This window comes from Zeus faber, assembly GCF_960531495.2.
Source record: "Zeus faber genome assembly, chromosome: 15".
NCBI classification, from domain to species: domain Eukaryota; kingdom Metazoa; phylum Chordata; class Actinopteri; order Zeiformes; family Zeidae; genus Zeus; species Zeus faber.
The window spans coordinates 8,332,278-8,358,660 of record NC_137194.1 but is presented as its reverse complement, the minus strand read 5'-3'; the positions used below and the strand labels follow the sequence as shown (position 1 = coordinate 8,358,660).

The 26,383-nt window shown below is 43.3% G+C and overlaps 2 protein-coding genes across 6 annotated transcripts; one reads left to right on the top strand and one right to left on the bottom strand.

Annotated features, from left to right (window-relative positions):
- The first annotated feature begins 435 nt into the window (after positions 1-435).
- Positions 436-8,759, top strand: perm1a (PPARGC1 and ESRR induced regulator, muscle 1a). Its single transcript, XM_080015372.1, has 4 exons — positions 436-533; positions 996-4,961; positions 5,978-6,094; positions 6,758-8,759. Exons 2-4 carry the CDS (start codon positions 1,022-1,024, stop codon positions 6,868-6,870), a joined length of 4,170 nt encoding a protein of 1,389 aa, XP_079871498.1. The 5' UTR covers positions 436-533; positions 996-1,021; the 3' UTR covers positions 6,871-8,759.
- On the bottom strand, positions 6,746-24,975 carry plekhn1 (pleckstrin homology domain containing, family N member 1). 5 transcript variants are annotated; one of them, XM_080015373.1, is made up of 16 exons: positions 24,839-24,975; positions 22,538-22,628; positions 21,982-22,143; positions 20,735-20,815; positions 20,104-20,194; positions 18,373-18,506; positions 17,543-17,683; positions 16,336-16,416; positions 16,095-16,170; positions 15,705-15,850; positions 15,226-15,378; positions 13,354-13,596; positions 12,472-12,636; positions 11,543-11,788; positions 11,218-11,278; positions 6,746-10,148 (listed from the first exon to the last, which is right to left on the bottom strand). In XM_080015373.1, the coding sequence occupies exons 1-16, from the start codon at positions 24,910-24,912 to the stop codon at positions 9,964-9,966; spliced, it is 2,130 nt and encodes a 709-aa protein (XP_079871499.1). In that variant the 5' UTR covers positions 24,913-24,975; the 3' UTR covers positions 6,746-9,963. The 5 variants fall into 5 exon arrangements, with proteins under 5 accessions (XP_079871499.1, XP_079871500.1, XP_079871502.1 ...); XM_080015374.1 differs by having other exon boundaries at positions 11,543-11,785; XM_080015376.1 differs by having other exon boundaries at positions 12,472-12,549.
- Between the last annotated feature and the right edge of the window lie 1,408 nt (positions 24,976-26,383).

Here is a 26,383-nt window from a genome sequence, read left to right as displayed (position 1 = left end):
CTACCCATGACATCATACACGTAATGTCTCAGATGACTTACTGCCCGATGACCCTGCATTTGTTAACAGTTTCTGTCTCATAGTAGGGCCACTTCTCCTCAGTAGCACTGAAAGAACCAAACAAAATTCTAAATAACATGGTTAATATTGCCTATTTCAAATTTGTTTAAGTTTATCCACACACACACACACACACACACACACACACACACACACACACACACACACACACACACACACACACACACATCATCATCATCATCACATACTTGAAATTTGTCCAAGCTCTGCGATTTTGGACCTATATTTAAACTTCTGTAACCTTAGACTGCTGTTAGAAATGGCAGCAGCCACAGAGCATTACGTGTATTACGTGATCAGAAGCTGTACTCTATATATATCAAATCATGGGGCTCGCCACTTTGCACTCCCACGCACAAGGACGGCCACCACAGGACATGAAACATGCCATCTCTGCTACTTCGGACTGCCTAGACGTGTGCACAGTAGAGAACACCAACACAGGAAATCAGGTTGGAATGAACAGTCTGCATGTCTGCATAGATATGCATGTTTATATTTGGATATGAAGAGAGGCTATTATATGATGTTATTGTATTTTATAAATTGGTAACCCATGTAATTAATAACTCAGCTTCTCTTGATTTGGTTTAAATGTGTCATTTGTTCAGTTAGAGCGATTGGGTAAGCTAGGAGAAATATTGCATGTAATTGTTTGTATTTTTTCAAAAGTGACTTAAAAAAAGTATCCAATGTACTATACTAGTTACCTGCCATATTATGTGAATGCTACATCATTGATGAAGGGATATTCTTTATTTTAATGTGCATGGGATATCACAACAAAATATAATGCATACAGTATAAAAGTATTACTACTAGTAGTTTTCAGAGAACATGATTATGTGATGCTATATTATATACAACTCTTAAATACCTTTACGGTTATACTTGTGGATTTATTTATTCTGCAGGACATCTTTAATGCTTCTGCATCGGAATGGACGACTTTGAATATAGCATCCAGATATCCGAGCGTGACTGGGATTGCATCATCCACGAGTGTGAAGAGTGTAAGTTGCTTCCTCCTGTAGTAGATGGAGTAGACTCAGGGACGAGTGACATTGAAGTTATGGGGTCCATTCCCCCAGACAGGATTTTGAAAGTCGACCCAACTTCAGGATTTATGGAGGCTGACCACCCCATTGACGGCCCCCCAGATTGTGAGGGATCTCCTGTGGAACATTACCTCAGTGAATACAGCGTTGGTGGAATGGAGGACATGCTCTCAGGCAGTGAAGAGGATATACACCTGCAATCCGTCAATACATTCTTTGAGAGGTTAAGTCTCACAGGCACTGAGAGGCCTATTGAGCCAAGTCAAGAAGTAGGTGGAAACCACAGAGACATCGTACATGAGGAGGAGCTGTGTAGCGATGGGCCACAAGCCAGTTGCAGCGCATCGCAAAAAACATTCACCAAGTTAAACTTTCTGCCTGCCAGAAGTCAAACTGCAACTGGGGAAGAGGCCACACAGACGACCAACGGCAATATCAACTCAAGCACAGTGAATAAAGTTGAGCCTGACTCCGAAATTGGGTCTGAATATGTAGACAGTAGCTCAAACACTGAAACTAACAAACTGACTCATACTGAGACAAAGTTAGTCGTCAGAGTGGAGGACTGGGTGGTGACGATAAAAAATGAGTTAAGCCTTTGCATAGATACGGCACCCACCTCAGACCAAATGCTGAGTATTAAGGTGAATATGTGTCAGAATTCGAATGATGCAAAGTATGGAGATGCGTCAATCAGTCCGACCAATCTTATTACAAACCTTGAAAGGGAAGCACCTTGTAACGTAGAAGAGATAGCAGAAGATAAATTACAAAAAAGAAACGTACACAGTCCTTCGCCGGGCTCATACTCAAGTTGTCCACACAAAGAAGTCGGGTCCGACTTTACCAAAAGGAAGAGTACAAGGAAAAAAACAGTCACACCTGAGCCAGAACAGAGGATACATGGAATTTATAATGAGTTTCACAGTGAATCAGAGGAGGATCATTTTGCATGGAAGAAAGAGATGGATTCCATTTTTTTGGAGGGCCGCAGAGTACCTAATGCCATTGAAACACAAAAGGCTGACAGTTCGGTTAACCCTTCACCTTCATGTACAGATGTTTTCCAAAGACCAGCATTCATAGGCAATGATTCAGATCGAATTCCTCCCTTCGGGTCTGTATATGATACTCAATATCATATTTCACCAAAGATTCTTGACCAGTCAGAGAGACGGGTATTAGAAAATATTTCTTTTGGAAAGGGAAATGGCAAAGAACCAGACCTGCCTGGGGATAATTCAAGCACTGACAAATCACCTTTTACACCGGGTCAAACTGATGAAAGTCTTATGTTAACAGCTGTGGGTGGTAATGTGGCAACAAATTTCCAGCCATGCAAATCGGTGCAGCTACAAGACACAACAGGATTGACTAGATCTCCTGGGTCATGGACCTTAATTACATCCTATACAAATGAAAACTCTGGCTTGGATCCAGCAAGAAGGAGCTATAATAGAACCTGCCAGTCAGCATGCGAAGAGGAAGCTGTTCGGGTTGGCAATCTCCAGCCGTTTGAAAAAGTGAATAAATGTCTCGCAAACAGGAGTTTGAAAGATGGAAAAGATCCAAATTCATCCCCTACCGAGGTCATATCAATTACTGAACACATTTCACAGAGCAGAAACTCCAATGATCCTGGGTTGGAAGCAGGTCAAAACGATGAAGAGGCCACCACTGAACCATGCCTGTCCGTAGAGGTAGGGTTATTTGCCAGAGATGACCACACAATATGTCAATCTGTTGGTTCTGATACACGTGAGCTGAATGCAACTGGGATCCAACATTTTAAAACCAGACCCTATTTGGCCTTTACTGAAAATTCAAGAGGAAGAGCCTGTTCTGATTTAACGGTAGAACCTGGTAACTTATCAGTTGATAAAATCTATAGTTGCGTGAGTTCCTACATGGGCGGAATAAGAAGAAAACAGGAAACAGAAAACTCTCTGACAATATCCAAGCCTGATGGTTTTTCGGAGACTACCCCGAATGAGAGAACTGATTCAATAGCTCAACATGTAACAGCTAGTCCTACATGTGATACAGATTTCCTTCCATATGAGGAAATCATTTCAACTCCTACAAACAGCATTAATAACAATTACAGGCTATCTATAGCTGAAGGTTTGCTAAATAGCAAATCAAATATTACGCTAAACGAGGCTCGATCTGATCTGGAGACGGACCAAAATTACAGAGCTCTGTCAAGCAAAGAAACTCAACAGTCACTCTCTGATGAAAGTACAGCAGAAATTTCTGAAAATATGTCCTCATCCGTCAGTCTAAACACTCTCCGCGGTAAAGGAGAAACCATAGCAGAGGTCATGGTTACAGATACAAATAATGAAGGTGAAACTGAACATAAAAAGCAGGAGGTAGCCCAAGATACACCAGCACTAGCATCTAATTTAGGGGTTAAAATAGAAAGACTTGCCACACTTGAAGACGAGATGGAAGCACAAAATGACCCTGACTCCAAAAATACAGTGTTTGCCATGTCCTCCTTTTGGAATCAGATGGAGAAGTTGACAATAAATGACATTTTGCATTTAAGGACGACCAGAAATGCTTCTCCACTTAGTTTCCTACCACCATCGTCAGAGAGTGATGATGCTGACACCACTGATGCTGTAGAATCCGTCTGTTTTCCTCAGCTAGACAATGCCAGAGATGACCACTCCAGCAGTGACCTGTCTGGTGTTATTGATTCTGTGAATTCAAGTTCAAACTCCAATGCTATCAGATCTGATTCTGTTAGCTCAATTGCTGTGACGAGGCAAGGTGAACCAGACCCATTGAGCTTAGTTTCGGGTGTATACCCACAAAACAAGACGGCCTCTGTGAGTGATATCCCACAACAACTGTGTTCCAGAAACAGTTCAGATAAGCACCGTAGAAAGATGTCAAAAAATGTCAGCGTGCGTAATCTTCACGCTCTTGTCGCTAAACATTCCAGCAAAATGTGGGAAAGTCAGACATCAGCAACAGGTATTTCAGAGGAAAGCAATTTGCAGGTTGACTATGTTTCAGAGGGACTAATGCCAAGGCAAGACTGCAGCATGGAATCTCTGCCCTCCTCTGCCTTCACAGAAGGTATTCTAACAGAAAGCTACAGAATATCTGTCACAGGTATATTTCAATACCTCTTTGGTGAAAAGAAACCAAATCCAAGACCGTCAGACCCAGAAAGCATAGCGCCTTACTACATTGGTGGAAATTCTGTCCCTGAGACCTATGATCGATTCTTCTCAGAGTTGGATACCGGAAGCTTCTTCTACCCTCTCACTGAGGCAGCAGATCAGCAAGAAGATGGACCGGTGCCCATTTTCTCCTGCTCTTCTCCTGTAAAGAGAGATCTACAGTTCCCTGAAGCCTATGACAACTTCTTTTCCTCCTTCTCTTCTGATGATTGTTACACCGAGTCTGACGGGCAAGATAGTCAAGACTCCGGTCCAATACGGGTGGTGTCCAGGTTTAATTGTAAAACAAATGAACCTCAGATTTCTACAGACATATATGAGGATTTTTTCACAGAGGACGACCTCCCACAGACCCTCTTCTGGAACACATTTTCCCTCAGAAACATTCGCTTCAGTGGCCATGCAAGCCAGGAGCAGAGGTCTAAACCGTTGACCCTTGTACCTGTTGATCAGATTGGCAGGCATAGGCGTCGGAGGACCATTGAGCCTATCAATGCTCTGGACAATCGGAACATAACTTCCCCTAAACCACTGCTGTACCGTTTGGATAGGAGAATCCCCAGGCAGCTAGGAGAGCAGCGTTTGATTTATGACGATCTCCAGGCAGCTCTTTCAAATCCAAGTAAGGCAGTCTTCTATATCCACACGTCATTACACATTATTTATATGCTTGCACTCTAAGCTGCTGCATAGACAATATAATTGGTCGGCAAACATCAGCTTTTGCAGCTATGCAGTTTTACAAAAAAAATAATTTAAACAGAAAGTCATCCTAAAATCTATAGAAAATAGCCATTTAAATTTACATACATTTTAATAATTTTTTTTTTATCATATGGACTTAATGAATATTGATTGAATATTCATGCTTTTAAAGACCACTCACCGTGGAGGGTGGCACGTATAATAAGAGCAGAGTAGATAGAGTCTCATAAAATATCTACGGCATAATGTATGGCAATCTTACACAACCATGTAGCTATTTCATTAACTATATGATTCATGCAAAAAACTATTTTTCCATTGACAGATGAGGAAAAAGGGGTACAATTATGTTATGATGAGGTGTGGCCAGTAGTGCAATCTAGTTGATGTTGTTTTCAGTGCAAAACTAGTTTTCTGCCCTATGGAACCTACGGATCCTGCAAGCAGCATTGCAATGACTACATAACTGGCACTAGTCCAGATGTCTGTAAAGATGATGGGATTTTCATGGGGTGACCATTTAATAGAACATGAAGCTTCTCCATACTAATCAGGTCTTGTGCTCAGCTTTTGCTGTGACAAAGGTCAATTCTGATTCGACTGATCTCTTACTACTGGACTCCATGACTCCACGTGATGTGGAGAAAGAGTCCATGTGTTGTCTGAATAAGTATGTGTCGTATCATTATTCAAGTGAAATCATACATCTGCATATTTATTGTTGTTATTTATACATATATAATATGTTCAAATTATAATGTAATCATAATTGTATTTATTTATATACTGTAGTAATCCAAGAGATGTGAAGTTGAAATCTGTATCGACATTTATTGAAAGGTATATCCACATTTGTGTCATATGTGTACTTATATAATGCAACAATCAAAGGGATTTTTTCCAAAAACCTTTACACTGTCACTTACTTTTAAGGATTGGATGCCTTCCATGTGCCTCTCAGACAATCAGATATGTGCTTGGTGTGCATTGCGTTTGCTTCATGGGTGCTGAAGTCTGCTAATCCACAAGTGGGAGATGCCTGGAAGGCGGGTAAGTATTTTCACTGCATTATGTTACACTGACGTAATTTAATCCCACATGGTTATAGAGCACTGCGAGGACTGCTTCAGTGTTTTTTTTTTAGATTTGCTTTTAAAGCCCTAATCCATACTCGAGGTATGGTATCTGGATCTCTTGGAAGGGTGAAATCATTATATTCTCTTTCATTCTATTTTATTCAACAATCGGACATTCTATTATATATCATATTGTATTGTATATTATATTCTAGTATATATCCACTAAAACAGGGTTTCCCAAACTTTTTCTATGGAAAGGCCACCTTGCCAGAGATGCATTTTTTCAGCCTGTAAATACTGCTGTGTAGTTTAACATTAAACAAAAACCTTGATGAAATAAGGTCTAATCTCACAACCAAAAAAGACTACCATCATTATTCAGAGTGAGTATATACTGTATGTTTTATGAGGGGGGGAAAAATGGTAGGCCCCTTACATTTCCTTCACGGAACCTACCCTAGTGGAACCTCTGCATTGACCTATCTGGTCTTATGGACCCCAGTTTACAATTTAAAAAAATTCTGATGAAAATCTCTTGTTAAATAAACTTTGTAAAATTCCAGTGTTTCTTCAGTGGAATGACTGATTGTTTTTGTTTGTTTGTTTATTTGTTTGTTTGTTAAAAAAAAAAAAGTTTTGCTGGCAAACGTAAGTGCACTGTCTGCCATTAGATTCCTGCGGAAATATGTCAGACTGGAGGCAGCAAAGGGAGAAAGGTCATTGGAGTACACTGCAACTGATACTTGATCAGTTTGTGATATGTTACCGCCCAACTCGGTGTCACGCATTTTTTGTGCTCATAGTCACAAAAATCTATTGAATCGTGTTCCAGAGCACGATTGTACACAACACTTTGTCTACACAAAACAAAATTTATACCAACGCATTTCAATTGGGAGTTTTTCTCAGACTTATTTCGTGCAGGACCAGGGGCGCCACAGCCGCCCTGATTTAACCGCTGGCCCTCCCACTGCCCCCCTGGCGAGTCCCACCCAGTCCAAAGTTTAGAATTATTTTTCTTTTCAGAAGCGCTCTCCGCTCGTTTCTCAGCCACTGTCAATTCCACCCCCGCATCCAAATTCTCAAACGTCAACTTGGCGAGCGAGGGAGTGTCGAGCAGCTGCGAGTGCAGAGGGAGGGTGGAGCTTGTGCTCGCGGGGATGGTTTCCGGCTCAAACAAACGATAACAGTGTGTTGTTGTTGTTGTTGTTGTTGTTTTTATTGTAGATGCATTTCTTTTAATTTCCTAATCGAATGAAACAATAAAGGCACTGTGAGTTAGGGGGAGACACTCTCTTGTGTCTCTTGTGTGAATCCCCCACCATGTGAATAAGGTGAAGGTGGATAAAACATTTGAATGCATGAGTTTAAATGCATGGCTATCGATTCTAGGGTATGGGTATCAATTATAGGGAAAAAAAAAAGTGATACAATTAAGCTGTTTATAAATGTCAGTGTTTACTTATGATGTACTGTACGTGTAGCTTGCATGCGTACCTTGCTGAAGATTATAATGTACCCATTACCCAGTACCCGGTAAACATTTCCATGGTAACGGCGATCTCCTCCAATCAGAGACATAACCCATACCTTATTTTCCTACTTGGGTTTATAACAATATAACTACCTTACCCATGAGGCCATTGCATCAATGTGCATAACAAAACGGCGCCGAATTGTATTTTTTGTAGTTGGCTGGGGTTAGGGTTAGGCTTTGAAACGTTCACAAATAGTTGTGTAAATGTTATACAATGTACATAATGATTCGGTTTTTGTTTTTTTTGTGTGAATGATATCAACCCTGTTTTTAGAAAAATGTTGGGGGTTTTTTTCGCGATGTCAAGGATGAGTACTACACTACTCACAACCCTAACGTGTAACAGCGACGCCTCTGATTGGTGGAGCGCGCTGTTACCGCGTAAACGTTTATACGTTCAAATTTTCAGCAGGGCGCGCATGCAAGCTGTACCGACAGTACATCACAAATAATTTCTGACATTTATAAACACTTAAATTGTATCTATGAATTCAATTCATACTGAGGGTATGACCCTGTATCACTATTCCCGCCCAACCTTGTATTCAATAGACCATTCAGTCGATACATTTTCGTGCCTATGATCACGACAAATGCAAAATGGGTTTTTTTCACGCTGGAATTGATACCCATGCATTTCAACCCATGCATTGAAAATGTTAATACATCCAAAATGCAAAACCTTTAATTTTCGTGACTATGAGCACGAAAAAGCTTGAGAGGAAGTTATTTTTTATGTTGTGATGTGTATTGATCCCCCCCTCCCATTTATTTGCACTTTAGATGCTCTTAAAAGTACGAAGAAACAACTTTGTTCTTGGGTTTCATCGTTGCGATGATGAAACTAGCAGTAGATATTTTTGTACTGTTCTCACATGAATACGTGCGGGTTTGAGCGAATATGAAATGAATGACCAAATGTTTTGAAATGATGTGTTACATAAAAGTAAAGACATTTGCTTATTTTGTAATAAAGAATGTTCCAGAATGTAGTGAATCACAGTGCAATCAAGGATGAAGACATTTGAAAGCAAATGATGCCATTTATGGTATTAAATTCAAACTACATGCCATAAAAAAAAATAAAAATAAAAAACAAGGTTGAGGCTCGATCACTGCCAGTGTTGATCACAGCCGTGTTCCTTTCGGGACGTGCTTCTCGTGTGGTATTGCCGTTGTATTCTGTGCTTTCCTCAGCATGCTGTGGACCTGTTTTAATTTCAATCAGAGTAAATGGCCTCGGTTGGCCTTTTTGTGGGTTTTTTTTGGTGGCTCTAAATTTAAGATCGCCTGATGTTGGCCTCAAACACAAGAGGGCGACAAAGGATTTTGCATTAAAAAAAAAGAAAAAGATCTTGATGTTTTTTCACCTGCAGATGGCGAAGTAGGGCAATAAAAATGACTGGTTGACGTCAGTACATTTAAAAGTGTAATGTGCACTTTTACTTTGAAGTCGTTATGAGTGAGGCCTGCTAAATCTAAAGATAGTTAGATTGACAGACAGACAGGTGGATAGAATAACATTCAATGTAGGTAGATAAATATCTTCCAGTGAACTTTCAAAAATGACTACCAGCAAAATAAACCCATCAGCGACATTGGATGTGAATCTTTTTTTTCCCCCACCTTTATTTACAAATATAAATTAGCACCTCAAACGAAATGAAAGGAACAAGCGACACAACGATCAGTATTTCACAGCGTTTGGTAGTTGCAGCACATTGAAATGAGTCGATTCAAGCCACGCCTATTTCTGTACCGAGTGAAATAAAATCATATTTTACAAAATTTACATGCTTTTTTTTAGACTCTATGGAATGGTTTCTATATCACTGTAAACCCAATGACATTTTTCTTACGACTGACACAGCAGGACGGCATGCTAGAAAATGTTCATGAATAGAAATAATAGATAACATATATACTTTAATCACTTGCACGGTGTATAAAAGCCTTGGCATTAGTGATCATAGAGCACACCAATACAAAAACGTCAAACGTCATTCTCAGCACTCGAGTTTCCACTTTCTTTTACGCTACATATGAAACAGTCAAGGTGAGTGTCCTATTGCTTTCATAATGGAGCGTGTTGGTCTTTGTTGGAGGATGGGAGCACATTCCTCCTTGCTGGCTAAATTGAACATTCCTCTGCCTGACTACCCGACATCTAACAGACTCAATTCACAGGATTTGCGAAGCACCCCGTATCTCGGGCCTATGATAGCCGGCTTTTTATAACCCCCCCTCAGATAGAGATCGGTTGTTTGCACACGTCCAGACGAGTGCCGGCCCACCGTTTTGTTTTATGACCATCTCTGCTGTGTTGCCATGGCACCAAGGCCTCTGGCCCCAAAGTCTAATCCCGTCCGGTGTGGTGAAATTCCAGACATGGGCTGAATCATCCCGGTATTAGAGTCATACTCCCAAATGTTGTCATAGTCCATTTCCTGGTCATCCGGTTCTGTGGGTTCGAGGTACGAGTCGGGATCTGCAGAAGAGAGGGAGAAGATTCCCAGGCTTTTTAGGTTTCAAACAATAAAAGCAAGTCTCACGCATGGAATGGATTCACGCTCACTCAGTGTGTGATCTCCTTTGTCCTCGCGTAAAAAGCTGCCTGTAAAAGTGGTCATTTCAGATGCCACGATCGAAACCGTCTACATCAGCATACTTTTGCCGTTTGGAACAGAAACACTCAAAATATCGGATAAGATTGTTACGTGACAGCCGGTCTTATCCCAATTGAAATCTCCCACCCTCACAAAAGTAATAGCGTGCTTAATCTTGTAGTGGTTTTTGTACAGTATGTATACAAAGAACCCATGGAAGTGAGAGAGGGGAGGGAGGGGGTAGCCCTGGACCAGTTGTGTGCTGCCAATCAAAGTCCAGGAGCGACTCTCTGGAGAACAGTGTTTCCTTCCCCCTCACAGGACACCTGCACACATGGCATTCAGAGCCACACTAAGCTCCATGTCGTTGGCACATCTGCGCATTTCTTGAACTTTCCTGTCCCTCAGCCACTCGGGTCTGACAGATCAAAGAAGCTTTTACTGTAAGGTTAGCCAATGTCCTTGATGGTATTCAGACAGGCAGCCACTTTCATACCTTCACTTGAGAGGAGATATCACGCAGCGACGCCATGGCCTTGGACTAAAATAGTGAGCATTGTTTCTAACTAGAAATAAAAAAATGTAGATAGCTATGGCATGCAAGCGTACACCCATACAGAAGCTTCTGCTGCATGCTTGGCTGAATCTAATAACCTTGCAATTTTTTTTTTATGTAGATTGAAGGATATTGCTTGTCTGTGTCACCATGAAGTTTATAGCAAAAAATAAAAATTTGTCGGGAATTTTCGATGAATTCGATGAAAGAGAATAAAGCACGTCGTTTGTGACAATTTTTTCTTTGTTGTGAACATATTAAAAACATAAATAGATAAGCGTAGTTTAGCATACCAAGAGATCACAGGCCTGAAAGCATGCCTCAACCCACACACACAGGCGCACTGCAAATGAACATTGTCTTGAGGTTTGTGTTTGCATGCTTGTAATTCTTACCTGGGGAGTAACCATACGGCATCTGGCAGGTGTTCATCAACGTGCTCGACGGGATAGTTCTCTGTCAGAGAATGAGAAAACAAAAGAGTTACCTACCATGGTCTACTATAACAAACATGCTGCAGTTCACTCAAATATCTATTTCATGTCATGCACCTGTCCAAATATCACCCCTCTTGCGCAAGTGTATATATACACACACACACACACACACACACACACACACACACTCCTGTGTAACATAACACATAGTGTGCTATAGTTTGTACTGCGGCATTCCAGAGGCCAGTCTGCCCTTGGAGAGGGGTATCATACTTCCTCTCACCTGCTCATGCACTGGACTGGGTGCCATCAGCAGCTTTAGCTTGGAGACAGCCTCGGCCCTCTGCTGTGCTTGGAGCTGGTGGCTCTCCACCTCTGGTCCCAGCGCCTGCCCCTGGGAGTTGGTGAGGACCAGGCTTCTCCTGCAGCGCTTGCCCATGGGAGGGTTGCATAGCTGGAAGGGGGGGGGCAGTGGTGCTGGGCTCTGCTGGAGGTGGTTGGGCTGCGCTGGCCCTCGCCAACTTGGCTGCTGAAAACAGAAGGGAGACAGAAGATGATGAGTCAGGTTTTATGTCAATTGCGGAATACGGATAGAGGATAGTAAGCACATTTGAGTGTCTAATTTAGCTATGGCACAAAGCAGTGTCAAGAGCAATGCAAAACATGAATATACAGATACATAATTTACAGATAACAAAAACAATAACATAAATGTGAATTCCCTGATGTTAAATGATGGACTAGGAGCGCTTTATTTTGGTCTTAAATAATATATGGTATGTTGATTTGATATGATTTGACTCAGACCCATTGGGTCTATCATGTTATGGCCAATTGCATGTGGCAACTGCCAGCTGATTAAGGCAAAATGTCTGTTATTTTGCCTGAAAACAGGAATTCAGCATTTCATTTTAAGACCAACACATTTTAGTCAGCACTGCCTCCACTTTATGGGATAATGTAGTTAACCCAAACCCATGAATACATGCTAATGAGTACTGCTGCTGAAAACAGGGAGATTTAACCTGTCTCCACTAGTATTATTTACAGCTACTATCAATTAATCACAACCGGCGGCCAAGCCCCTGAAAGGACCAGGCATCAGATTCTAGATTTCTCAAGTGTGTTTGTGTGAGAGCATGCCGGTCGACACCAGGCAGGCTCTATGAGTGTAAACTGAGTCTATGGATCCAGTATCTATGACCTACTTACCCCTGGCCTGGCAAGGCACTGCTCCTCTTGGGCATAGATGTCAGGTGTGCAGGGCTCATCGTATAGGGGTGACAGGGGCTGGCGGGTGAAACACATGTCAGAATGGCGCTGGGTGGCGTTCAATGAGTAGCTCAGGGATGTCTGTGGGGTGCTCCAGCTGTTAGACTGATCACAAAGGATTTAGAGATATCCAGGAGTTAGTTGGAGGGTCAGAATGATCTCTCTCTCTCTCTCTCTCTCTCTCTCTCTCTCTCTCTCTCTCTCTCTCTCTCTCTCTCTCTCTCTCTCTCTCTCTCTCTCTCTCTCTCTCTCTCTCTCTCTCTCTCTCTCTCTCTCTCTCTCTCTCTCTCTCTCTCTCTCTCTCTCTCTCTCTCTCTCTCTCTCTCTCTCTCTCTCTCTCTCTCTCTCTCTGACGGGTGGGCAAAGTGTCGGAGGCTGAGGGTCAAGTTACTAAATGGAAGGATTGCAGTCAATCTCAGACATGATCTCCAGCTGCACTGGCGTTTCAAGTTTTTGTTATTTCAACAATCTAGAGTCAACTTCTGTGTTGTCTCTGAAATCTCCAGTGTATGTTATACTTGGGTAAGGGCTAGTAGCGAAACTACAAAGAGCTACAGTGGTTGTATCTCCACCCCGGAGTTGGAGAAAGGAGCTCAGTGAGTTCATGACATGCATGAGCTTTTCTCATGCAGGTCAACAAAAATCCTTTCAAGGTCTGCGTAAGTGGAAACATTGCACCTTTGTGGATATGGATCTTTCTGCATTCATTAGGCACAAATGGCATTGAACCGGTATTTATTTATACTCTGTGCCTGTTGTGTCTGTCTATTTCAGTTGCTGCCACGTGTGACTGTAAAATAAGACAACGGCAGGCGGGATTACCTTGACGAGGGGGGCTTTCTCCAGGCGTGGTGGGCTGGGACGATGCAGGGGAGAATAGGGCATGTGGTAGACCTGAGACAGCGCCGACCCCTCGGAGGTCTGGAGGTAGGAGCTGCGCTGCGGGGAGGAGTAGCGAAGGGATAGCGGTCGTAGATCTCGTTCAGCTGTCGTGTGAGACGACATACTGTTGGTTCGGCTGCCCAGCCGGGGGTGCTCGATGGAGGAGGGGCGGCTGGAGGTGTACTGCATGGTAACAAACACAGCAGGCAAAGGTTGAATCAGAAATTGCAGTGTCCCACCCTGGCATCAGTGAGTTTTATCTATGGGGTACTAGCTAATCAAAGATTTCATCACATTGGCCCACTCTCTCCACCAAATAATGCAGAGTTCAGACTACGTGATTCTGGCCTGATTTTCCGCTCGCGGACAGGTTTTTGGAGATCGCAGAGCAAAGCCCAAGATCGGTGGAAAATCGTAGCGCGCTCCCATGAGCAACGAGCGTGTGGCGTGAACATGCTCGTCACAACACGATCTGACTGCTCGCCGACTGCTCGCCAGTGGCTCGCAGACACCGGTGAGATATCAAGCAGGTTTAACATCTGGTTGTGTTGGGGTCGACTCAGGAGTGACGCACAGAGCTACAGCCAATGAGAGCAGACACGAAGTGAGGGGGAGGGGAGTGTCGAGAAGGCGAGACGGGAATGCACGGAGCAACAGCCAGAAAAACACAACATACCTATTTCACTCTCTAGGTTTTTTAATGTATTCCCCTTTTTAAATTCTGCTTTTATTATTTTTTTACAGTGATCAAGAATATAATAAAAAATAAATAATGCTGTCCGGAAATGTCATTTCCGGTGTCACTTCTCGCGTGTGTTTCCTCACAAAACATAGTTTGGAGTTTGGAGACCCGACAGACTCATCGTCGGTGAAAGATCTTGTAACATGTGACGCCCTGTCACCGATCAGTTGTGTGGTGTGCGAATCACAAGACTGCAAGATTCCAGATCAGAAGACAGAACGTTGTGTCGTGTGAACAGTACAGAGATCTGACGACTTTGAAAGTGGTGTAGTGTGCCCACGGCATAAGTGCCGTCGTCGTCGTCTGTTTGTGTGAACCGCAGCCCAAGTCGACTTGATGTTGGCTGTGAGAGCGAAGCGAATGGAAGCCTCCGTCTGTTTAATTGGGAAAGGGAGGTTTGGGCCACTAGCCCACACAGAGAACAGCAACGTGTCTTCTGTGCACAGAACTTTTCCCTCTCTAAGCTAATTGGATGGGCATTCTGCCGACTGGCTCTACCTCCTGAGGGAGTATGGTCAGTGCTGATAGTGCACAGCACATCAGTAGTCCATGCTCTGAAGCTAACAAGCAAAAGTTCTGTGTGCTTCGTCAGCATGTGACTCATCTTCATCATCAGTTATCTTCATGGGTAGATGTTTGGAGTACAAGTGGCTCAGGTTTTGTTTTTTTTAAGTTTTAGGAATCTTACACCACCGGCAATCAAGCCTTTATACTAGTAACAGGAACAGTCCCCAGACTTGGTTAATAATTAACAGTTGGGAAAGGGAAGTTGCTGCTTCACCCAGCTCCACCAAAACAAACAATGTTTTTCTCAGTCATGCTGGACTCTGCTGACGCCACATTTTTTTCCACCGGCAGCAGGATTTAACTTTTACCGATTTTCTAAAGTTTCGATAAGTTCACTGTACTGCTACATTTCTAAAGTAAATCTGCAGCTTGAATGTGGGTCTGTAGAGTCAATAAAAAATGTTAATGTGATAAAGTGCATTACAAATACATTTTTACTTAACTTGACATAAGTTTTGCACTGTGCTTCAATAAAACCTCTGTGACAACAGGGGTTCACTTACACAAAGGGGTTCCGAGTATCCTGGCGAGAGGGGGTTATCATCGTGCCTAGGTAAATGGAGGTTGCGGGACCCACGTCCACTCTGTGACTGGCTGAGTCTTAAGGGATCACTGAGTCCGTGGCTATTGCTGCTCCATCTGTCAAACTGCGGTGACTGGAGAAGAAGGAACACACATACACGATAGATAAACACTGGATGCTGTGGTTGGAAACAAATGATCAGACCAAAGAGGGGCAGTTGTCTCATAACTGCAATCATATGTGGGTGGGCGTATGACCTTAACCCAAGCTCTGAATGCCATTCTACATGTGTTGATTCACAAAACACATGATGGGGCTGAATTCTCTACTTTTTTTCCCCCGCTTCATATACGCTTTTCCACACTTCCCAAACTAGTGCGCACACAACGCAACCGAACACAGTCGCAGCATCGTCAGCCACCGTGAATGGTTTAATTGTGGAATGGGGCGGGGCCTCACCTCTCTCTGGGTCGGGGTGTAGATGATGTCATAGACGGGGGGCGGGGGGCTGAGGACAGGCACGTCAGCAGCTTTAAAATGCTGGATCCAGTCACAGAACTCTGTCTTGTCCACACAGGTCACCACTATGGGGTTAATCAGCTTCCCTGGGATGAGAGAGAGCGAGAGAGAGAGAGAGAGAGAGAGGGAGAGACAAAGCTGGTCATTCGGGTCAACGTCTCCCTGGAATGTGCTACGCTGAAAATGTCATTCAGCGGGGGATAATACCAGCTCTCATTCATGGAGGGTCGCACAGTGTGACGGTGGTGGATTCACTAGGGCTACCACATGCATACGTGTGTACACACAGCTTGTGTAACGCACACCATATTTGCGCTCTGGTGAATTTACCTTCGATCATGAAGGTGTTGGGCTTGACGTCTTGACAGGGTGTGGTCACGGTGATCATGTTCAGTGGAAGTTTCCCCTGTAATCGCACAACGCTTTTTACAAATCACAGTGTGATTCAGACTCTGAATATATGTCAGCCGATTAACAAAACGTGACTAAGTTTGAGAGATTCATACAATTGGTTAAACCTTGAATTCTGTGTAATGTCCATGTCACCCAGCACAGTGTGGTCGGTGGTTACCTTGTAAAAAAGACTGTCGTTCTCCTCTGATAGAATGATGAGAGTGGAGGGGTACATCACCAGCAGTCTGTCACTTTGCTCCTGTGGATTCACAAACAAATAGAAGAAGTCTTTAATACTCAGATACACATTTTATTTATATCTAATGCAACTTTAATTTCAGAGTTCTGTAGACCCTATAGCTCTTAGCACTTACTAAAGAACCGAGTAAAGTACTATATATATATATATATATATATATATATATATATATATATATATATATATATATATATATATATATATATATATATATATATATATACACACACACACACACACATTTTTTTAATTCAACATGGATGCACCTATTGTACTGTATAAATAAAATGCAGATTTAGATTCTAATGTAACTGCACTCTACACAATAAAATAAACTTTGCATCTTTAAAGGTGCCAGTGCGGTCTTCTGTTAAACCCGCTCATGGGGCAGTATTAAGGTGCAGCGCGGTGGGAGCGTGTCTCTCCTCTCCCTGGCGGAGGGTGTGTCTGACAGACAGCTGACATTCCAGCTGTTAGGTGAGTCGAGTCGCAGCGTGAGCCCAGTGAATGCCTCTCACACACCCAAGCCCTAAATCTCAGAAAACACTTCAAACGTTGTTGCCGCCGTTTCCCACAGGACTGATGGTGGCCAACCCCCTGTGAGCTGTGTCATGGCTGCTGCTTTTGTTCAACGTTGAAGTGAAGCCGTGTCAGCGATATTGACATGATCTCTCATGTTCGATTTGCGTTGCGTAAAAAGAACCCTGTTTCATTAGAAGATTACAGGCAGCGTACACCTAAATGTGTACAAAAAAACAAAGAAAACAAAGAGGTAAACAAGTAATAGTGTTGTATGAGTGCAGTACTTCCCTGAGATCTGCACTAACCACCGCCATATCTCCCTTACAACACATGCCCTCTTTATTGTGTTGAGGTAATCTGCATGTTGGGTAACTCTGGGCAGCACCGCTCACTAGAGTCTCCTGGGTCTAAAGATGTCGCTGTGTTGTTAAAACTCCCAGCGTATGTAAGGAGGCAGGCATCGTGATGGCTCATAGTTGTCTACTGTACAAATTCATGAAAAGCTAAGAGAGCAAATCGTCCGTTTTTATTTGACAGTGAGATCCCAGTTTGCATGATAGAAACTTGTCTGATACACACTCAGTAGGGCGGGGAGTTTTTGTACCTGACAGGGCAGGTGCTGTAGTCTGACTTTCGTGACGTAGGCGATGGCCCCCAGGCTGTCTCGCTGAGAGCCCTCCCACTCGTAGATGGGCTCTCTGTTGATGGAGTTTCTCAACTCCTCTTTCCCCTCAGTGTTGCCCTGCTGGATATTTAGGATCATACACAAGGAAAGGTTTCCACATCATGACAATGACAGCCGCTGGGGCTCAAAGAATGAACAGGAAATGATTAGAAGGTCTCACAAGGTGGACATATGTAGGAAGAACTTTGCCCTTAAGCAGATTTGATCACGTTTCTCAAAAACTCAAACCATTTCTATAATTTTTTGTTGAGAATCGTTCTGATTTTTGGTGACACGTCTAGGTTAACGTATGTCGTCATCCCTTCCCACACCTGTGGGTGTGGAGTCATCGCAGTAACCCTGCACAGATGTGAGTCTTGGTCTGATGTGGGCTGTGGTGCAGTCAAGGCCCTTGTATCAACCCTCAGGGAGTGAACAATGACCTACTTGACTCACCATATCTCACACACACACACACACACACACACACACACACACACACACACACACACACACACACACACACACACACACACACACACACACACACACACACACACACACACACACACACACACACCTTCTTGTTGATGTTTTACGAGAACTAGGCTAGGACGGCGGTGCCCTGCTAATCCAGCAGGTAGATTAAAAAGAGGAGCAAACTCCAGGGCTTGTTTGGATTTGAACAAAGATCTGATTTTGATTTGCACATACAGTGTGATTATGTGAACACTGTGTCAGATGAAACTTTGAAGCTCATTGAAAAATACCTTGACTCTGGTGTAGTTTTCAGGTGTGATAGCAGTGCCCCCATTAGCTTCGATATTTTCTTTAAGTAGACCAAACCAAAGGTCCATCTCTTCTTGGTTGGCACAGTAGACAATTATGGGGTTGAGGCTGACACCTACAGCGGGGAAACAGTCACAGAATCAAAATGGAAAGGAATCCTACAAATCACCTACATCCTACAACTACAGGAATCATTTGAGGGATTTACACTGTTGCATTTCTGAGCAAATTGTATTTTCAATAAGGCTTGTAAAACATTGTTAAGTTAAACAAAATTTGCACATTTGCATAACTTCCTCTACATGGTCTTTAAAAATTAAAGCCGGCAGTTCCTCCCACAAACTGCTTACCCAGGAGGAATGCACAGGACCTGGGGTGAATAGAGCTGGAATCTCCCTTTATCAGGGCCCACAAATACCAGAGATAAACAGCAGAGATAGTCACTTTTATTCTGGACCCATACACATAAAGCTTCGTCAATGCCAGGAGCTAGAGCCGACTGTCTGCTCCCTAATAAGCAGCGATACTCGTTTCATTTCTATTGATTCCTTTTCTTTTTAGACCTTTTCATGGTGGTCCCACAGTTTTGGCCCACAATTCAAACAAGTTATGGGAAGACGGAAGAAAAATAGCGTGTGTCGATTTACGTTCTGTCTTCATTCTTTATCTCCATTCTTTAAATTCATAGTGAGTTTACAGAGGTCCTTACAGCAATTAGTTCAAGAATTTACTTTCACTACCTGACTCACAAGAATCAAAGCCACGCTAATTGTAACCATACTAAATGTTTCCAGGAACTTACAGACGCTCTCGTCTGTTGTTTATGAGACCGTTTTATAATCCCTACGCCAACTCCAGCCCCGAGTTTACGGCGAAGTTGATTCATAACTTCAGCACAGCGAGGGGTAGGACCAAACTTCACACAACATATCGTGCCTTTACCACTCACACTTGAGTCAGGATTTCGTCAGGATATCTCTACACGCGCGTTTCCTGTAAGTGACACCTCCTTTTAGGTAAATAAGGATCTCGACGGATGACGTACGGAAACATGTGAGACTAGACATTACAAAATGCACGATCCAACCCAAACGTTATTGACCAGCCGAGGGCTTAGATGGTAAGGATAGTAAATGTAAGAACGCTAAGTGTCCTCACTGCGAGGCATTTAACCCGAGCAGGTTTTGGAATGTCGTATAGATTATAAGTAGTGACAAGGCTAAGAGCGGTCACCGGCCTGCTCCGCATGGCAGCTGGGCTGTTTGAGGTGCACCTGTTGTCTAACGAGGAGGGGGGCTTCAAGGACAGCTTGATTCTCTGACCGAGGGTGAAGAGGGCCCACCTCTAGTTAGTCTTGGGGTTGAGTAGGGGGTCAGGGGGGTGTTTTCACAGCACCTTTGAAATGGTGGAATGTGGCGAAATAGGAAATGCCCCAGCTGGGAAATAGTGTGTGGTTTTCTTCCTCGTATTAGGGAAAGAAAATGTCTGCTCCGGTCCGTCAGGGACAGCAAGACCCAACATAGCAGCCCACCGGTCGTGGTGAGAGTAAGCGAAAGCAATGCGTGTGTGAGAGTAACACTGCGACAAACTGCTCGGTGGAAGATGGATTGGCTGGATCACAGTTCAAACAGTACAAGCGATTGAATGTCTTACCATCGACTCTTAGTTAAGTGCATTAGTTGTGCTTAAAAGTTAAGGAAAGACAAACCTACCATTGATCTGGAAGGCAAATTCCTGGGGTTGGCTGTGGTTGCAGTTCTGTTGTAGATTGCAGATTGTCAGTTCCTTCAAAGGGAGAGTTCCCTGTACAGAAAACCACAAGAAAACAACTTTTGTAAACAATGGATGTTTTTTTCTTTTTATTCAAAAAAGGACAGTGCCCAGTCACTGTAAGTAAGCTTTTCTTGCTTACCTACAGTATGTACCATCTCTTATTAACTGTTGAAACGATGACGTTGATTTAACTGGGTTGAAACTAAGTTCAGCCTGGAAAGGCGTATGACGTATTGACAGTTGGTCTGAGTCGTCATCTACTCTCTGACTATGGCTGCACATGAGCACTAAGTTGTCTGAGCGTCGAGTCTAGCTCCAGTCGGCAGTAGAACATGATTAATGGCTGCTCATGTTTTATGGGACAGGTAAAGAGACTGAATCATATACACTTTGTTTACCAACACAGGGCTGGTTGGCAGGGGACATGTGCTCAAAGGCATGAGATTTTATGGTTCACATATGTCAGTGGATTTGTCTCTGAAATTCTCCATCAGACATTGGGGGAAATGGAGGAACTACTCCAGTAGAGGCAATGACGTGATAATATTGTAAAGACAAAAAAATGCAGACCTGATATGTGAGTCCAGTTGTGTTGTTGGAAACAAAATGAAGATGTGTCTGGAAGAGGTCCAGGTAGCAGTCATGCACATCCTGTCGGGACAGATAAGGGTGTAAAGTTATAAGTATAGATAAGGAAGACACAAATACAGCCCACATACATATCAAACTTATTTATCGTGTTCTTTGAGGCCTCAAACAATGCAGCAGCCAAACTATAGTATAATCCCTGTAAAGCACTCATGTATTCTCTTGTTACCGTATGCCTCTTCCACACCAACTGACATTACTGCTTCAGTACCTGTGCGCATGAAAGGTACATTTCCTTATGTTTCTGTTTGTGTTACAGTCTCATAAACAGCCTCATAGAGATTGGCCAACATTAAGATTGCTTTTGAGGCTTAGCGTCGTGTATCTGAAAAGGGCATGCATTACTTTTAACTAACTTACTATGATCTACTTATTCATGTAAAGCATTCTGCAGGATTTTGATGGGAAATAATTCAGGAATTTCTCAAGGGACCACAAAGTGTGATGAACAGTCATTTCCTTCCATTTAACAGCTAAACCTCCATTCTTCATTGATTCATCAATGGCTTCTTTTTCAACAACAAGTCTTAGGTAATATATCCCCTTTTTCCTTGTTTCCATTGTGAGTGTACAATACAATGTGTTCTTTTGCCTTAATGACATCATCGAACGCGGAGGTCCTTCAATCAATCTCTTTTCCTGCTCATTTTGACAGAGCGCTGGTGTCACGGCACTGACAAATTGCCATTCCCATGGAGCCGACGTGTCCTCTATCAGTCCCTGGAATCAGAGGAACTCTTAAACCTCAGGTTGTATCTAAGGGATGTTTCGCAACCACGGCAGAAGCAGCGTGTCCAAACACAAGCTGCGGTCTGCCTGGTGGAACATTGATCCGATTATTCACAGCCAACCATCACGTCAATGCCAGCAGAGTGTTTTGTTGTATTTTGGTGGCCGCAGAGCCACATCCTGTGCTCTCCACCCGTTTGTTTGGCTTTAGCTCTCGCCGGCCTCTCAGGGATGACTAACCAAATGTTTCATTCATTCCAGTTGAGGTTTTTGCTAAAGACCTCATTAGCTTTCCGAGTATGATGAGGTGTAAACATTATGGGGTTTTACAGCTGCACTATCGATGTGTTTATAGTCTGTGTGTGTGTGTGTGTGTGTGTGTGTGTGTGTGTGTGTGTGTGTGTGTGTGTGTGTGTGTGTGTGATGTGTTGTGTCCTGACCTGACAGTGCAGGAAGCGGAAGCGAACTTTAGAGCTGTGGATCATTCTTCCATAGTTTTTTACATTGATGCTGCTCTTCTTCCAGCCGCTGGCCGGGTCGTAGGGAAATGGAGGGTCCCACTTAATGTCTCCTATCGTCTGCAGGTCTTTATGGGACATTTCCTGTAACAAAGCATGGTTAGTATTGTTCGGAAGTCATCTGAAATATTGAAAATAACCATAATTATGTAGTGTTTCCCTTTTAAGGGGAAAATTCGCACAAGGATTGTGCGGCTTCTGCGGCCACTAAACCTACGGAAATAACACGAAAAGCAAATGGTGGTGGTAACTGCACGGGCAAAAAAAAAAAAAAAAGGAGCACTAGTTGGGGGGCGTAGTAAAAAATCTTTTGATGATGATGAAGAAAGGTAGAAGGAAAGAGGAAGGAGAAAAACAAACAAAATGTATAATATTCAAATAGTAGTCTCAAAACCTGTCTGTGGCATTAGAATGGGTTAGAGATGACATGGTGTAATATTGATTAACTGCATGGGAGCATATTCCATGTAGTACGTACCTTTCTCGGCGTGACAGTACAGAGAATATTGATGATGCTGTTGGACTTCTCCTGTCCTTCCTGGGGATTGTTCTTGCGAAACAGACGACTGCTGCTCGGGGCGGAGGGAGAAAAAAAAAAAAAAAAGAAGACTCACGTCAGAACTCGCTTTCAAATGTTTACCATCAAGATGTTTGCCTAAGTTAACTTCCTAACTGAAAATGTCAACAAGGAACTTATCCAGTTCTCCCTGGTTGCTTTGGCAAAGGGCTTGAAGACCTACAAAGAATTGACATATCTGAGAGTTCATAAATCACCCGTCCCAAAAACTGCGCTCTTGACCTAGTTTTCTTATAATAAAGGGAACTCATTACCACGTGGGAATTTAAGTCGATTTTAAAGGATTGTGAAAAGAGCACTCTCGCTCACTGTGATCGCTGCTAAAATTTCAACTGAAATCTCTTTGGAAAAGTTGTGTTTGTGTACTGTAGTAGTGTTTCTGCATCATAACTTCATTTCTGTTCTTGACCTAGTATTTCATTTTAACCGGGTATTGTGTTCACTCATTTGTAGTGTGTGGTAGTTTGTATTTTGTTTATTATAAAAACAACAATAAATGTTTCAGCTGATCTCTTGGCCAGGTCACTCTTGAAAAAGAGATTTTCATCTCAATGACACTTTTTTCCTGCTTAAACAAAGAATATATATATATATATATATATATATATATATATATATATATATATATATATAAAATGACTGCATAATTAGTTAAGATAGGTTTCATGGTTTATGTCTTACAATGTAATTTAAATTGACTGGCTCCTTCCTTTGTCCTCGTACCCAGTGCCAGCCATTTTAATGAGTGGAACAATCAGTTTTTATGTTGGGAATGCACTGGAAAATAAGCATTCAATGCCCCCCTTTGTGTGGTGTGATCCTCATCTGTTATCATTAGTGTCACATCTTCATGAAGACGGCCTTCCGTTTGCGATGATAAGGCAGGGAGCCTGCTTTTACAGTCTCACTCTGGGCTCTATCTGCTTATCTGCCCGTGTGCGAGTCAGTGTCCTAAGCCGAACAACGTAGGCTTTTGTCTGTCCCAGTGGGAATCAAGGTCCCTCTCACGAGGGGGTCCACGTCAGGCATCAATCATTAGATGACGAGATTTCTGTTTCTCATGTGAGGCTTCTCCTCTGTGACCCCTTGAATGCTTGTATTATCCCCCCCCCCCACTTATAAATATAAACAAGTATACGATAATGATGTAAACCGATGCGATCCCAGGCCACGGAGTGGATCACGGAAAGGAGGGGAATAGACAGTTTGCCGTCGCTGCACAACTTAAAATTCTCAGAGTCATCACTTTGGCATTCCCACCCACTACCTGGCTCCCTGGGGAATACCTGAGTCCTGTCGATCCAGCGACGCGGGGAGCAAACAGGGCGAACAAACACCAGGAACACTGAACTTATTGTATGTCCCCGGGACCAGCTATACTCCTGAGAACCTGTATCAGTCTCCAATCTAGAGGTGGCGGTCGTTGGAGCCCGACGGCTGCCGGGCATTTCAGACCTGCCACGCTCTTGTTATTTGAAAGTGAAGCGGTTCTTCTTTGGACAGCGACAGACGGTTAAAGTGAAGCGACAGCACAGACTTCTGCAGTAGCTGTATTTAGTATCAGGTGTAGTGGGCATAAGAGCAACATGCCCAAACACACACAACACAGTACTACTGGCGGCCTCATTGAATACAAGTTAAGTTAAGTGTTAGACCAAGTACACTGCCTGAGTGTGGATAAATGGTGAATACAGCCATGTGGAAGTCACGAAAGCTCCCCTCTTGTATGACGACATTTCGTAAACCGGATCTCATCACATAATAACTGGTGGCTCGTTGTGGTCGTGCTAATGAAGGGGTCAGGTCCTGATTTTGGAGGGAAACCAGATTCACTGACAGCTGGCAGATCAGCTTCACAGGGATGCGAAGAGGAGGCAAATGGTAACTGGATCATCGACACCATTGGCCAGACTGACCCCATCCGAGGCAAGGCTCGGGGACTATCCCGTATTACCATACAAAATATCATGACCCCGGCCCCGTAAAATGCACAACCTCTGCTGCTCAAACCGAGGAATACCAAGAATTCCTTCCGGATGAAACTGACGGGCGAAAATAACACAGCGTATACAACACGGGGTATGGCGTTGTGGTCCTCCCACAAGACTAAGATAAGATACGATTAAAAAAAAATAATAATAATCAAAAATCAAAAATCAAATACAATTCAATTAATTAAATCGACGAACAGGTCGGTCTCACCTGTTCCTGCGTATGAAGCTCTTGCTGGAGAATCTGAAGTTGTGTTGGGGGACACATGACAAGCTGCTCCCCATGCTGCCCGCGGGGTGTGCGGCGGGGCTTGCGGGCTCCTCTGTGGACGAGCTGCACTCCCGTCTGCGGCGTAATCCCAACGCGGTGGCGCGCTCTCCCCTCGGTAGCCGGGCTGGGACTGAGGGAGGAGCGGGCAGGGTGAGGGCTGTGTAGTCAGCCCGGCGAGCGTGTCTATGGAAAGAAGGGGTGGAGTTCGACGCCGTTGACGCCGGTGTGCGTAGGTGTCGGCGTTTGGGGCGCGCGTGTGTGTGTGTGTGTGTGTGTGTGTGTGAGTGTGTGTGTGTGTGTGAGAGTTTACTATAAGTGTGTTTAGCGTGTCTACAGATCGCTTGTGTCCATGCTCGGCTTGGTATCTGTGCGTGCATGCAGGCCTGTGTCTGTGTGTGTGTATATGTACGCCAGCATGCGTGTGCTTGTGACCGTGGTGATTAACGAGAGGTCTTCACACCTCCTGGCCGTTAAATCAATCCCAACAACGAAGCTCGGGGGTCTGGTGGTAAGTGCGCCGCTTCACACCTTCCAGAAGGCAAACGGAGGCCCCCACCCCCCCGTCGCTGGTCATCGGGGTTGGCGGCGGGCGTCAATCAGCCGGGCATGCCTGGACACGGAGACCCTTCGGAAGTCTGCTTATTATATCCGTGCGTTTTCTAGTAAACAGACGCGTTGCGCAGGGCGTACTATCATAATCGATCTCACATTTTTGGTTTCAGGTGTTTTGAAGAAAACTCTACGCAGAAAAAGGCCTAATGAGTGAGGCTGATGATGGCGAATGTCCCCGGCGCCTCGTTTGAGTATATGACGCTTTGCAGATCTCGTTGCCAATGTTGATGAAACAGGAAACCAAATGCAAACAATGCGTATCGGCGTGCAAAGAGCTATGCTTCAAAAAGACCATGTCTTTGTAAAAGAAAATTGTGACCCCCTCCCTTATAGAAATCAAAATGAGATGAAAATAAATTTGGCTGTTTTGGATTATTTATTTTTATTTTTTAATCTGAATCCCTTTTATTTGACCAAAAGAAGCCTTTAACAGAATGTATTAAATGTTATCGATTCTGGAAGAGTTAACCATGCTGAGCATTTTTTAAAGTCAATATAATTTTTCTTTGGCCAATTCCCCCCCAAAAGTCTTTGAGTTGTCTCAGAATATGGAATGGAATTTTTTTTTTTTTTTTGACGCTTTCCAATATGATCAGATTGATTCACAGTCACGACTTTCAATCTCTATTAGTCACGTTTATACTGCTAATAAGTTGGCAGTGAGAAATCGTTACTTAAATTATTGTTGTTAAATTACTTTTTTAATCTGCAGTTATGACTCGCATCCAAAAAAACTGAAATTTCCAGCACCAAGTTTGAGTATGAATGACACATTGTCTCCATAAAAGACAGTGATCAATGGTACGCAGCGTCTAGTCGTCCAATTGGATTGAGTCAATGCAAGCATCATTACCAGTAATGACATTCTTAGTC